This window comes from Lepidochelys kempii, chromosome 9, assembly GCF_965140285.1.
Source record: "Lepidochelys kempii isolate rLepKem1 chromosome 9, rLepKem1.hap1, whole genome shotgun sequence".
Taxonomy (NCBI): domain Eukaryota; kingdom Metazoa; phylum Chordata; order Testudines; family Cheloniidae; genus Lepidochelys; species Lepidochelys kempii.
The window spans coordinates 102,819,334-102,834,164 of NC_136388.1; the positions used below are offsets into that span (position 1 = coordinate 102,819,334).

General features: G+C 61.8%; 1 protein-coding gene across 2 annotated transcripts; it reads left to right on the plus strand.

Moving 5' to 3' along the window:
- The first annotated feature begins 792 nt into the window (after positions 1 to 792).
- GJB1 (gap junction protein beta 1) lies at positions 793 to 14,174 on the plus strand. Of its 2 annotated transcripts, none has more exons than XM_073358648.2 (2): positions 793 to 1,098; positions 12,819 to 14,174. In XM_073358648.2, exon 2 carries the CDS (start codon positions 12,831 to 12,833, stop codon positions 13,668 to 13,670), a length of 840 nt encoding a protein of 279 aa, XP_073214749.1. In that variant the 5' UTR covers positions 793 to 1,098; positions 12,819 to 12,830; the 3' UTR covers positions 13,671 to 14,174. The 2 variants fall into 2 exon arrangements, with proteins under 2 accessions (XP_073214749.1, XP_073214751.1); XM_073358650.2 differs by lacking the exon at positions 793 to 1,098 and adding an exon at positions 10,213 to 11,308.
- The last annotated feature ends 657 nt before the right edge of the window (positions 14,175 to 14,831 follow it).

A 14,831-nucleotide genomic window follows, 5' to 3' on the forward strand; every position in this document is an offset into this window, starting at 1 on the left:
TCCTACCCAACTGCCCTTCCAAACCAACTCTAACGCAGTCACCCCCAATGATGCCCACACAGCACTCTCAAACCAACACCCACAGCCCCCAAGCTTCTCCTGCCACCTCGTCCCTCCCAACCCTCTCCTGCCCCACACCAGGTTGTCCCCCACAAGTCATGTTACCTGAAGGCTGGGAGCTGGGTCCTTGGCTGTGCTGGAAGTGGGTAGGGGAGAGTCCAGCTGCCCCAGGAGCAGAGGGCCCTGGCTCGGTGCCCGGCCTCCGAGCTGAGATGAAGGCTAGTGCCAAATTTGGAAGCTACGTTTCTTGCTGTTCCCTCCTGGGCCAAGCAGGAGCCAGGGTCCAGGGGTCACCACACGCCAGGGATTGCATAGGCTGGTTTTGGCTCTGTGTTCACTGCAGAGACCTTGGAGCTGGGCGCAGGCCCCAGTGTCCGAGTTAATCGGTTACAGCCTGTATTTGCCTTTGCAGCTGCCCACAGCACGGTTGGACTTGTTGAAATTCAGTGTCCCAGGGAAGCCGGGAGGCCTGGGTCGAGGCACTGAGTGCTGGGTGATGGGGACCCCACCAGCCATTGACATGTGGAGACAGGAGAGGCTCACGGGCTTGGGGCCCCTGCCTGGGGGCCCCTGCAGGGAATCTCGGACTGCTGCAGCCCCCAGCTGGAGTCGAGTCCAGGCCCTCCCAAGCTCCCCTGCGGGTGGGCCTGGCACTGCCAGCTCTGGGCTCTCACCTGCCTGAGGAGTCCAAGCCCAGCAGTTAGTTCTGGTGCAGCTGCCGTGGCATGAGGCACGTGGCTAATGGCTGACCAGGGATGGGCTGTGGCAGTCAGTGAGTGTGGGCCCGTCTACCGGGCCCAGGGTGAGGATCCTGCAGAAGGGCAGGGCTGGCAGCCAAGTGGCACAGCTGGACACACCTGAGGCTGTTTACCTGGAAAGTGAGCAAGGCTGGATGGCGTCAGCCCCACTCCCTGGTCGATTCTGAGGGCTGGCCTCCTGCGGCAGGGGAGGGCCAGTATAAAGGTCCCAGCTCTGCTGAAGCAAAGCACTTTCAAGAGGACAATTGCACAGAGCCCTACCTGTTCCTCGGTGCCAGCGGTGAGTCTGGGGCCCCCTCCACAGCACGTGCTGCCTCAGCCTTCTCCAGAGGCTGGTCCCCAACTCCCACCCCCTGGGAGCGGGGGCCCGGCGCAGGGCTCTGGCTCACAGTTCTCCATGCTGCCCCAAGAGCCCTAGGCCAGCGGTCCCCAGGGGTAACCTCCCTAGCTGAGGGGTCTCCTTTCGCAGCCCAGCCCAGCTGAGGCAAGTTCTCCCCTCTCCTTGGACTGGGTAAGGGGGTCTCTTTCCTCCCCCGTCCCTTCACGAGCTGGAGGAGCAGTTTGGGTCGGCAGGGAACAGAGGGTGACATTATCCAGCTTCCTGCCAGGGATGTGCCCGACTCGTGAGCCAGGAGGCATAAGCTTGGTTGCAGGAGAGAGAGCAGATTTACTCCTCTGGCAGTCCCTGCTAAGGTCTGTTCTCCAGCCACCTTTATCATATGGGCAGCTAGCTCACAAACACCTCTGAAGGGCTCTGCAGCCCAAGCCAGCGGCCCTGTGAAGCCCTAGCTACCGTCCCAGCTCAGGGGCTCTAAGCAATATCCAGCAGCTCCTTGGGGTGGTGCAGACCCCTCGGCACAGCTGCTGGATTTTCCCAGATCTGGAACCTGGGGCCAGAGGAGACAAACCTCAGATCCAGCCTGCTTCTCTCCTAGGGGCCTCCAAGCCTGCTGTTCCCACATCTGACACCCACCCCGCGCTCCTCAGGCAGACGGGCCACAGCTGAGCCTTTGTGCTTCTCCTGCTGCCAACCCCAGAATGATGCCCAGAGCGTGCTGACCCCCCAGGGGCAGGGATCCCCCTCCCACCAATGCCAAGTGCACGCTGACAGTCTTGGGGGACATCCCAGGCCATTTCCCAGCATGCTCCAGTTGCTTTCCAAGCGAAGGTCCTTCCCCCCTGCCCAGGGCTGCTGTGCTGCCCTGTGTGGCCCCTGGCTGGGGAAGAGTGGGGCACAGACCCACACCTGGGCTGGAAGCTGGGGGTCTCTTCTTGGGTGCTGGGACATTTCCAGTGAGGCAGCCTGAGAGCCCACCAACCCTCTGTGCCTCCGCAAAAGGCAGCAGGTCACTCCTGCTCCCAGCAGACCTGCTGTGCCCAGCGAGGGCGGTGCCCAGTGAGGGGGGGCCCTGAGGCAGTGTCTCATCTACCTGGTCTAGGGCCTCGGTCTAGGCACTGTCAACCACTGGAAGAGGCTGGTGCTAGGCTGCCGCTGACGGGGGGGGATCCCCGTTGGGTCACTCCCAGCACAGGCTTCCTGCCAGTCCCTGCCTCCAGCGTGGGGCTTGCTCATCTCCACACATGCCACATGTTATCACATGCTACCAGACCCAGCTCCGGTGTGCTACCCCCCTGCTCCCCACAGCTACCAGACCCAGCTCCGGTGTGCTACCCCCCTGCTCCCCACAGCTACCAGACCCAGCTCCGGTGTGCTACCCCCCTGCTCCCCACAGCTACCAGACACCCCCGGATCAGCTCCGGTGTGCTACCCCCCTGCTTCCCATGGCTACCAGACACCCCCGGATCAGCTCCGGTGTGCTACCCCACTGCCCCCCTGCTCCCCATGGCTACCAGAGTCCCCAGACCAGCTCCAGTGTGCTACCTCCTTCTCCCCATGGCTACCAGACCCAGCTCTGTTGTGCTACCTCCTGCTCCCCACGGCTACCAGAGTCCCCCGACCAGCTCCAGTATGCTACATCCCCTGCACCCCACAGCCCCCTGGACCAGCTCTGGTGTGCTATACCCCCCACTCTCCAAGGCCAGAGGAAGGCCTCCCCCTTCCCTGCACAGTACCAGGGAAATGCAGCCCTCTCCCTGCGCTCACACTCCTCCCCAGGTCCCTCAGTGGCCATTGCAGCCCCAAAGCAAGAATTCGGCTGCACTCTGGCAGTCAGAGTGCCCCCCCGACACTCCCCGCCCCCATGTTTCAGGGGGTGTGAGCAGCACAACACCTCCACTGCCTCCCCTCGTCAGGCCGAGGCAGGCCCTCCCAGTCCCATCGCCTCTGGAAACCACTTGGCCTAGTCACTGCCCCGGGTGGGTCCGGAAGCCCTGGCGAGATAGCGCTCAGGCTCTTGTCTGGCTTGGAGTAGAGCCCAGCCCAGCTCTGTACCCACCCTGCCAGGCTTCTCTCGGGGCTTCCACAGCACTGGGTGCTCAGGAAACGCCCAGGCAAAGCCTGGGTGGGCCTGGGGCTCTGGACCACACCACACACAGCAGCAGCTTCACCAAAGGAGACCTCTTCAGAGCCGGGCTGCTAAGCCAGGGAATTTGGGAGCCCAGCCATCCATGGGCTCAGCATCCTGGTGTCCAGGCACATTCCTCACCCCACACACCCCTGAGCGCCAGGCAGGGCCACCCTCCCCCTTGTACAAACAGGGGCTAAAGTCCAGAGGGGCAGGGGACTTGCCCCAGGTTACATAGGCAGGGCCTTGAACACAGGCCTGGGCAGCGGCTGCTGGCCTGGCCTTTCTCTCCTCACACCTAAAGGTGGTTTTATCGGATCACAGGAGTTCAGAGGGTTCACAAGCTCAGTTCCCTCTAAGCTGTGTGACTGCACAGCTGCCTATTAAGCCCCACACAGGGACTCAGGGCTGCGGCGGGGAGAGATGCCTCTCCCCCAGCACAGACCTGCCACAGCGGGGAGAGGTGCCCCTCCCCACCGGCCCCAGTGCAGACCTGCCCTGGACTTGCTGCCGCTGGGGAAGAGGAGCCCCTCCCTCAGCCTGGCCCAGGCCCACCGGAGCTGTGCAGCTGGAGAGAGGAGCCTCTCCCCCTGCCTGCACCCCAAACCCCTCCTCCCTGACCCCACTCCAGAGCCTGCACCCCCCAGACTCAACCCTCTGCCCCAACCCTGAGCCCCCTCCTGCACCCTGAACTCCTTATCCCCCACCCCTCCCAGGGCCCGCGGCCCAATCCTCTGCCCCAGCCCTGAGCCCCCTCCCACACTCTGAACCCCTCGGCCCCACCCCCACCACATGAATTTTGTTATGTGCACCCATATGAAGGTCATGTGTCACATGTCACCTCCATATTGGTACACATAACAAAATTCATTCTGCACATGGACATACAAAATTAGAGGAAGCACTGCCCCCAAGGACCCTAAGGTGACCAGCAGACAGGTTTACAGCTGCTCAAGAGATCCAAGTTCTTTGCTGCTTTAGGGATGAGGTCCTTTCCCTTTCCTTTAGCTGGGCCCAGTGGGCATTTCCTGGGTTTATTATAATACTGTGGTTTGTCTGCAGCTCAGATTTATCAAAAAACAGCTTTAACTCTGACCCCCATCAGGGCCCGACTCCTATTCAGCCATTCACCACCCCTCTGCAGCTAGCCACCGGGCTACGTTTTCTGCATGATCACAAACATCCCCTCATGCGACACGAACTGCCCTGAAAAGCACCCGCTGCTGCCATAGCTTCCTCCCTGAGAGCGCCCCACAGCCTGGGCCAGCTCCGCCCACGGCAATGGAACCCGGGCGCACTCGCTGTGAAGAGGGACACAAACCGGCCTAGCCTTAGAGCTCCCATGACTCAAGCCGAGAAAAGGACACCTGCCGCAGCCCCTGTACAGCGTCACACCTGTGCAACTAGAAGGGCTTGTAAACAGCTTGAAGGGAACTGACCCTGTGTGGACTCTCTGAATTCAACTGAAGCCTGGCTTGTGTCAGTGGGGAAGTGAGCTAAGCTACGTTGATACAAGCCAGATTTACACTGAATGTAGAGCATCCAGGCAGGGCCTTGTACCTTATGCCTGTTTAAGGAAAGGGGAGATTTTAAAACAGAGCAACTTTGAACATGGACTGGACCCAGTTTGATTTCACTGCACGGGTGGGAAGGTGGTTACTTATAGCCCATCATTTTTTCAGGAGACTCTTGAAGAGGACTGTTCATGCTCTGCAAAATCCCAGTCTTGAGACACCAGATCCTTCTCCCATAAACAGAACGCTCCGGAAACAGGGCAGTTAGTAGCTACAGAACAAGGGTGGACAACTTTGAGCACCAGGATTGTCCTGCCCCTGTGAAATCTACAGGAGGGGCCTTGGCTTGTCAAGCGACACCCAGATTGTCGGGTGCCAGAGATGTAACCTGCATTATGGGACAGCCTGGGAAAACCAGTGCTGCCCGAAGGAGGCTTCCGAAGAGCACAGCCATCTCGGCGGGGGAGAAGAACGCTCGTTACACAACCCACACTGCACCTTCGTCAGGACGCCAGCCACCTAGCAGGGCCCACCCCCCTGTGGAACAGAATGGCGCTGCAAGTACCCGAGCTGCTCCCCTCTCCCCACCCCCAATTCTTGGTGGCTTGGCCCTCCAGCCCCCCGCCCCTCCCTGACGGGGTATCAAAGTCCAAACCAAGCCAGTTTCCTGTCTCGCTGTAAGCTAGACACAGCCTGGCTTCCCAAGGGTCTCGCTTCTCTTCATCTCCTTTTCAGCCCATCCTCTGGACTCACCCCTCCTAAGCCTCCTGGGGCAGCCTCCTTCCTGGGCTGTGTGGGGGCCCCACAACAACCCACTTTGGTGGGCTCCCCAGCCTGGGAACTCTCTGTTTAGAGCTGCCTGCCCTCTTCTCCTTCCCAGGGCCCCTCCCTGCGCAGCTGAGCTCCTTCCCCTGGCAGCCCTCCCTGCTCACTTTGTGGCAAACTCTGCCACTTTCCTTCTCCCCTCTGGGCCGCAGGCCTGGGAAGGGTGAGCCCAGTCCTTTCTGGGGCTGCCTTTGCCTCAGGGGCTTTCCCTCAGCCCCCCGGCATTGTGGCTCTGCTGGGGCATCTCAGCCTGCAAGTCTCTGCCGAGCTCCCCCTCACCAACCCACTGGCTGCCTGTCCACTTCTGTCTCCCACATGCCTGAGTGGGCTCTTTGTCCCCTGACCCCATGGGGTGCTGGGCTGCATCTGGCATCCCCGGAAGGACCAGCTCACCCTGTGACTCGTCTCTGGCCTGGTGGACGCTATGCCATGGGCACATGGGGATTACGTCTGCCGGAGGCAGGAGATGGGCTGAGATGGGCCATTGGCCTGCGGCAGTCAGGGTTCAAGTGTGTTCAAACCTCTCAGGCTGGCTCGGAAAAGACTTCTCACTGGGGCCTCCTCTGGCCGAAGCCAGGCCTGCTGTGGCCAGGACCATCGTGCGGTGGCAGCAGCCTGGTAACCCTCTCAGGGAACGCGGTGCCAGCATTCTGCTGTGGCCATGCTGGTGCCTGGGGAAGCTCCCAGGGACCTACCGCCATGGAGTGCTGGCCCGGTCTGACTGCTCCTTGCACCCCCTCAAAGCCGACTCCTGCAACCTCAGCAAGCTGCCTCTGGGCTCTGCATGTGGGCGCCCCTAGCAAGGGTCGTCTAAGCAATGCTGTGTCGGGACCTCTATCCCAGAGCCCCTGCCATGGGACCAATGCCAACACTGCCCCACAGAGCCTGGGCGTGCTGGAACTGGGTCATGGCTGGCCTGCAGCCCTACTCTTCATGCTGCCCTCCACGGCTGCATTCCCAGATCTACCCCGCAGTGCGTACAAACCCCCGTACAGTCCCCACAAACAGTGCGTACAGTCCCCACAAACCCCCAGCCGGCTTCTCTGCTGCCTTTCGACTGGGCTGCTCCAGCCTCTCTTAGGAGCAGGGAGACCTGAATGCTGAGCCCTGAAACAGCGCCCAGACGGGCGCGTCACAGCCCCTGCCCTGCCCCTGCTCAGACATATCTAGTTAGTAACGCCTGAATTGCAACACCAGTCCCACCCCACTGCTGTTATCGCCCAGCCCTGGCCCTGTCTAGCCTGCCCCGCCCACTGGTATCACTGTCCCTGCTCCCCGCCTACTCCCCGCAGCCCATTTACCCCCTCCAAGGCTCCTCGGTCCACCTCCATCTCCCAGCCCATCTCCCCAGACTCCTCTGCCTGCCTCGCCTTCCCTGATGCTGTCACCATGTGTGTGTGGTAGGAATGTCCCTGCAGCTCTCCAGACCTCCTTCCCTGGTGCTGTCTGTTCCGCAGGCAGAGCTCCTCTTACGGACGGACGTCTCAGCCCTCCTTCCTCCTCACTGCTAGCTCATAATTTATGGCCACCTTAAAAGTGTTGTCAAGTCCCTCCCTTTTCCAGGCTCTGCAGCGCACGGCTCGTATGGTCTAAGTTTGTGCAGCACCTGGCACAGCCGGGCCCATGACGACAATACAAACAATTTTAACACTTCTGTTGAGGGCAGGGGGGAGTCGGCAGCAAGACAGGCTGGGTTCAGTTTTTTAGGGGTTCCTAAAGGCTCAACCTCAGCTCAAGCCCCCATTCAGAAACTTGGGAACCTATATACGCCGCCCAGGGCGCCTCTGATAGGCAATAGCTTCCGTCTCACAAGCCCTGTGCCCAGGGGTTCAAAACCAACCCTTGGGGGGAGGGGAGACAACACAATAAACGTGGGCCAACCTGCAAGTAATAATTCACTTACACCCCTTCAGTCAGACCCAGTGTTCCCTCTAATTTTGTATGTCCATGTGCAGAATGAATTTTGTTATGCGCATCAATATGGAGGCGATGTGTGACACATTACCTTCATATTGGGGCACATAACAAAATTCATGTGGCAGGGGTGGGGCCGAGGGGTTCAGAGTGTGGGAGGGGGCTTAGGGCTGGAGCAGAGGGTTGGGGTGCGGGGGGGGTGTGGGCTCTGGGGTGGGGCCGGGGATGAGGGGTTTGGGGTGTGGGAGGGGGCTCAGGGCTGGGACAGAAGTTGGGGTGTGGGCTCTGGGGTGGGGCTGAGGATGAGAGGTTTGGGGGTGCAGGCTGCCCCAGGGCTGCAGTGGGGAGAGAGGACTCCCCCCAGCCCTCTCTCGCTGCAGCAGCTCGGGGTCAGGGGGGAGAGACTTCTCCCTGGCTGCGGCAGGTCCATGCTGGGGAGAGGCATCTCTCCCCGCCACAGCCCTGTGCGGGGCTTAATAGGCAGCTGCGCGGCCGCCCAGCTTATAGGGACTTTAGGTCAAACCCTCCCGCCCCAGGGCCTGCCCAGCAGCCCAAGCTCAGGCCTTCCCCGGCCGCTGCACCTGGCTCATGATGAGCTCTTGTGGCTGGTCTCAGGCCATGCAACTCCCCTGAGCTCTGCACCAGCCGTCAGCCCAGGCTAGGCCAGCTGGAGTCACCGGTAAGAGACACCCGGCCTTTGCCAGCAAATAACCCCACTCCATTTCCCAGCCGGGCCAGAGCGACCCAGCGCCGCCGGGGCGGTTCTCCTGTCCGCCCTTTCCCAAGAGAGTCAAGAGTCTTTTATTGCCCACAAACTCAAAATTTAACTGTATTTTAACCAAAACAGCCCCAAATGCCGTAGCACTGAAATGCGAATGAGGCCTGTCCCCCAGTCAGCTCCCCAGCAGACGGCAGCAGAGAGCATCCCCTCCCTCGTTGGAGCCCTGTCTCACCCCGTGGGGCCCCCTGCTCCCCTGGGTGCAATGGGCAGCTCCCTGCCCTCCAGAGCTCCAGCGCTTGAGGCTCCCACAAGACCTTCCTCCTGAGCACGCGTCCCATGGCTGCACTAGCCCTGCTGCCGGCTCTGCTCTGGCACCATGAACCCTGCCCTGTCTCCCGTCCCAGGTGCTTGGGGCTCTTGTCAGAGCCCGGAGCTCCTCTCTAGAGAGCGGCCCAGGAGCCTGTAGGGGTGCCGGGGCGCGAGCAAGGAGCCGCGCTCCGCTGGCTTGGCTGGCCCTGGTGTCAGCAGATTCTGAATGCCATTTTTGCTCTTCACACAACCAAGCAGCAAGGACCCACACAGGTGCAGAGGGGTCCCATTACTCAGACCCCTTCCCGCATGCCGTGCCGGGCCTAGCCCCACACCCACTGCCACTCCAGAGGGGCTGGGGGCTTCTCAAACACACAGTGCAGCGAAGGCCACTGGGACGCTCACAAATTATTGAAAGGGATATGCCCCAATGCTCATGGAGTCCGACCTGCAGCAGGGGCCAGGCTTTCCATGTGTCAATATTGGGCTCGTGGCTAGGGCACCGGGCTGGGACCCAGCACATCATTTCCCAGCTCTGCCCCGGCCAGCTGTGTGACCCGGGAAGTCACTGACTCTCCCTGGGCCCCGCTCCCTGCTGGAGAGGGGTGCACGTGCAGGAATGGCAGTACCCAGCAAGAGGGACACAAGAGAGGCTGCTCTCCCCTGCCTGCAGAGCTGTCTGGCAAAGCTGTGATGTCTCCCCCGGCGTGGCAGACGCTCATCTCTCGCGGCACAGCGGGCTGGCGGTTCTTGGCCTCTTATGGCCCGCGGTGCAGCAGAGGGCATGACAATGCAAGGCCTTGGGTGGTCCCAAGAATGGAGGCTCCTGCATGCCCGGCCGGGACACTGGGCTCTGACACAGTGTTCTCGTTCCAAGAAGGAGCTGCCAGTTGCTAGATGTTTGTCAGAAGCCACCACAGTGACTGATACCAGCTCTGCACCGTGGTGAGGGGCTGGCCTGCCTCACCCCTAGTCAGCCCTCTGACCCACCTCCTGGCAGCAGCTGTGCACCAGAGCTCCCGAGACAGGCCCCTGAACATTGCTCGCTGCATCGTGTGCTTCAGCCACCAGGGAGCTCTGGGGCCACAGCGAGCCGTCCCGTCAGTGAGAGCCCGGATTGTTCCCTGGGCCCCGGGGAGCCGTCCCGTCAGTGAGAGCCCGGATTGTTCCCTGGGCCCCGGGGAGCCGTCCCGTCAGCGAGAGCCCGGCTTGTTCCCTGGGCCCCGGGGAGCCGTCCCATCAGTGAGAGCCCGGCTTCTTCACTGGGCCCCAGGGCCCTGGCGAGCTGTCCCATCAGCGAGAGCCCGGCTTGTTCTCTAGGCCCCGGGGCCCTGGCGAGCCGTCCCGTCAGCGAGAGCCCGGCTTGTTCTCTGGGGCCCTGGGCCCTGGGGAGCCGTCCCATCAGCGAGAGCCCGGCTTGTTCTCTAGGCCCCGGGGCCCTGGCGAGCCGTCCCGTCAGCGAGAGCCCGGATTGTTCCCTGGGCCCCGGGGAGCCGTCCCGTCAGCGAGAGCCCGGCTTGTTCCCTGGGCCCCGGGGAGCCGTCCCGTCAGCGAGAGCCCGGCTTGTTCTCTAGGCCCCGGGGCCCTGGCGAGCCGTCCCGTCAGCGAGAGCTCGGCTTGTTCTCTGGGCCCCGGGGCTCTGGCGAGCCGTCCCGTCAGCGAGAGCCCGGCTTGTTCTCTAGGCCCCGGGGCCCTGGCAAGCCGTCCCGTCAGCGAGAGCCCGGCTTGTTCTCTAGGCCCTGGGGCCCTGGCAAGCCGTCCCGTCAGCGAGAGCTCGGCTTGTTCTCTGGGCCCCGGGGAGCCGTCCCATCAGTGAGAGCCCGGCTTCTTCACTGGGCCCCAGGGCCCTGGCGAGCTGTCCCGTCAGCGAGAGCCCGGCTTGTTCTCTAGGCCCTGGGGCCCTGGCGAGCCGTTCCGTCAGCGAGAGCCCGGCTTGTTCTCTGGGGCCCTGGGCCCTGGGGAGCCATCCCATCAGCGAGAGCCCGGCTTGTTCTCTAGGCCCCGGGGCCCTGGCGAGCCGTCCTGTCAGCGAGAGCCCGGCTTGTTCTCTGGGCCCTGGCGAGCCGTCCCGTCAGTGAGAGCCCGGCTTGTTCTCTGGGGCCCTGGGCCCCGGCGAGCCATCCCGTCAGCGAGAGCCCAGCTTGTTCTCTGGGGCCCTGGGCCCTGGGGAGCCGTCCCATCAGCGAGAGCCCGGCTTGTTCTCTAGGCCCCGGGGCCCTGGCGAGCCGTCCCGTCAGCGAGAGCCCGGCTTGTTCTCTGCGCCCCGGGGACAATCACCTCTGCAGATGGGCCGTGAGCTGGCGTCTCCCTGTGGCAGTGTGAGGCTCTGGCCGTGGTCCCCAGAGCCCGTTAGGGGGCAGTGGAGAGAGCACCCCAGTGGGGTCCCTGGCCACAGACGGCATGCCAGGAGGGCAGGGACCCGGACTCGTTCTCATGGGCAAGGTGGGAGCGGGCACGGGGCTGGGCCTGGCTGGAATGCAGGACACTGGCACTTTGTTTGGCAGGGGGTAGGCGGAAGTCAGGGCGTTTGATCTGAATTCTACAGTGTGTTGTTCCCATAAAGGCCTCATTGTATGTGAATAGTTTATAAAGCAGCATATGACTTCCCAGTGCAGGGCAGCGGCAGATAGAGACAAGGGCAGGCAGCGCGGGGGGCTGAGCCGCGCACACTCCTGCCTGGAGACATGAGAGCTTAGCGGGGACCCTTCTGGGCTGCTCAGAAAGGACACTCCTCACCACAAGGTAACATGGCCGCTACAGGGCCCCGGTCCGTCTCCTGCTCTTGGCCCTCTGCAGAGCTCTGCACGGGAGCCAGTGGCACAGGCGGAGCCGACGGGCAGAGGCAGGCGATGGCTGCAAGTCATGTTTCTGGGTCCGTCCGGGGCTGGTAGCCCCAGCAGGGGGATGGATTGGACACTCGTCCGCTGGGCACACAGCGGCTGCTCCCAGTGCTCTGGCAGGGGGCAGGGAGGAGTCGTAGGGGTCCTGGTGCCATTCTGTTCTGATGGTTTGTGCCACGTTCTCCTGGTCTTGGCTCTCCCAGGGCTCGGGCTAGAGTCTGGAGAAGGGGGCAGGCAGCAGGGCGCTGTGCCCTGAGCTCTCTGCTCCTGCAGGGCCAGGCTGCGGGTGGAGAGCAGAGTCCCTGACTGTGCCTCCCCCATGCTGGGGGACAGCAGCAACCAGGGCGCATGCCAGGGAAAGCTGCACTCCCTCACCACTCCTGAGGGGGAACAGCCGCCCCATAGGTCAGGGCCCACCCTCGTCCTCCAGCCAGCAGGCCCTAAATCCCAACCCAGAGTGCCCTGCAGGGCGGAGGGGGGCACTGCTGCAATTAATATGCAAATGAGCAATCCAATCAGTACACCTTCCCCAGGCCTCAATCGCTACATGAGATTCAATGTATTCTAAGCTGCTCCTACCTCCTCAGCTTCACCGTGCTGCAGCCGGGGGGCTGAAATCACAGGGCAAAGCTGGAGGGTCAGACAACTGGGGCAAGGGCAGGGGGTTTGGAGCTAGGGAGCCCCAGGAGGAGGGAGGGGATGAGCGTATTAGTTGGATTCTCCTGTGAAATGATCAGCAATGAGGGTGAACTATGTCGAGAATGAAAAGCACATTGTGAGTGTAACCCACACACCTCCTGGGGGTGGTTTCTGTCCCATTTAGCGGCACTTTGAGAGAGAGAGAAAAAATGAGTCTGCACTACAGCCTTAGCTAAGAGCCAGTTGTCTTTGAGCTCATGCTGTAGACGCTCATGCACTAAGCTCCAGAGGCTCCAGGCTTGATCCTGCCCGTTGACAACCAGGGTCTGTCGGCGTTACGTTAGGTTTCAGAGTCAACACTTCACTGAGGTGTCAGGATTAGCTCCCACCTCCCTGTGCTCGTTTCAGACTGCCTGCAGACTCTGGCAGAGAGCATGGTGTTTGTTTCAGTGGTCAACATTCTCCAGGCTTCCTTTACAAGCACGAGGGCTAGAAACTCAGACCAAGAGTGTCGCTAGTGGTGACTCAATTTGGGTGCCCACCTGCAGACACTCAGGCCTAACGTACAGAGTGGTCGGCTCCCCAGCTACCACTGGCCAGGCCTTGTGGACACTCGCGTCAACAGAGGAAAGGGCTAAGTAAGAAGCATGGTGAATGCTGCCCCTGGAGCCTCGACTGCTTTTGGCCTCTGGTCTCCATTCCTCTCAGCCCACAGGGCCCATCCCTAGGGTCTCTGGGCTGCTAACTTGACCTCCTGCTGCTGTCTCTTGCAGGCGTGAGGCACGATGAATTGGGCAGGCCTCTACACAGTGCTGAGTGGCGTGAACCGCCATTCCACTGCCATTGGGCGCATCTGGCTTTCTGTCATCTTCATCTTCAGGATCATGGTGCTGGTGGTGGCAGCTGAGAGTGTCTGGGGGGATGAGAAAACTGCCTTCACTTGCAACACGCAGCAGCCAGGCTGCAACAGCGTCTGCTACGACCACTTCTTCCCCATCTCCCACGTGCGGCTGTGGGCCTTGCAGCTGATCCTAGTCACCACACCTGCCCTGCTAGTGGCCATGCACGTGGCCTACCAGCAGCACCAGGAGAAGAAGCTGCTGGTGCTGACAGGGCATGGCGACACCAAGCACCTCGAGGAGGTGAAGAAGCACAAGATGCGCATCTCAGGCTCCCTGTGGTGGACGTACACCTGCAGCGTGATATTCCGACTCCTCTTCGAGGCTGTCTTCATGTACATCTTCTACATGATCTACCCTGGCTACCAGATGATCCGGCTGGTCAAGTGTGAGGCCTACCCATGCCCCAACACCGTCGACTGCTTCATCTCCCGGCCCACCGAGAAGACCATCTTCACTGTCTTCATGCTGGCCACCTCAGGCATCTGCATCATCCTCAACATGGCCGAGCTGGTGTACCTGGTGGTGCGGGCCTGTGCCCGCCGGGCCCAGCAGGACTCCAACCCCCCATCAGGGAAGAGCTCCTTATATGGCCACAAGCTCTCCCCCGAGTACAAGCAGAATGAGATCAACCAGCTGCTGACGGAGCAGGACAGCTCCCTCAAGGACATGCTGCGTCGCAATCCGGGGCTGCAGGAGAAGAGCGATCGCTGCTCTGCCTGCTAGAGGCGCCAGCTCCATTGGGTGGGGCCCTGGCACACAAGGCCCCTACCCCTCAGCCCTCCACCGGGAGCCATGGGGGACAGGCTCTGGCGGGAGATGAAGAGCATTGAACGGAGCCTGTTGGTACACTCACAACTGCCTGAGCTCTGGCCCTAGGACACTGCCAACTTGCGCACGGTGTCGTGCCAAGCCCTTCACCCCCCACTGCAATGGGCCCCCAGCCACACACAAGCCAAGTCCTTTTCACACCCTGAAACCCATTAGAAGGGCTGGGGTAGCTGCAGAGCTCTCAGAATTTGCCTTAATTCATTGTGTGATGCCCCCCAAGCCGTACTGGTGCCCCCAACAGAGGCCCTGTCTCCCAGAGGGAAAGGAGCCACCCCCACTGCGGGGCCCAGCCAGTGGGTCCGAGCGAGGGTCAGTTTCCTGCGGCAGAGAACACCAGATGGGGCCTGGCAGTTGGAGTACCAGAGGTGTAGGCCATTAAAGCTGTATCTCAGGAGCTGACTCTCTCTCTCTCTGTCACCGGGGGTTTGGTGAGGGCTCAGGATCTCTGGGGCAGCGGGACTGCAGGCCCCCCCAAACCTCGCCAGGTCAGCCCGCTGGGCCAGCTCCTTCCTGTCCTGCTTGGGGCTGGGCCAAGCACACACTGAACAGGGAGCTGCATCCCCCCCCCCCCCCCCCGACAGCTGCCAAGCCTTCCGGGCATCCCACGGCAGCCAGGCCCTTCCCCTGTGTCCTGCAGGCCAGTGTGGTATCCAGGGGCTGCTCGGACCTGTCCAGCCCCATAATGCTGACAGAAGGCGTGCAGAGCGCCCAGGGTCTGTGAGCAGCCTGTGAGCATCCTTGGACAGCATGGGATGCCTCTCCAGCAGCATGCACAGCAGGACACCTTTCTCCCCCAGGGCCAGGCCCCATCTCACTGCACATGTAAGTCCCAGACCCCTCTGCCCCCTGCTCAACGGGGCACACTCACAGGCCAGAGACCACTTCAAAGCCCAGCTCTGTGACATACCAGGGCACAATCCAGACTAGTTGGGGGCTGTGTCACCCCTGCCCTGCAACCTTGGGTGCCTTGCTGTAGCAGCTCCCACTTGGGCCACTCACGAATAGCCTCCAGCATGCAGGGCACCCCCTGAGTGTCGGTGTGAAACTGCACCCAGC

What these genes read in the sequence shown, in the direction of transcription:
- GJB1 (XM_073358648.2), top strand. Translation starts at nt 12,831, where the DNA reads ATGAATTGGGCAGGCCTCTACACAGTGCTGAGTGGCGTGAACCGCCAT.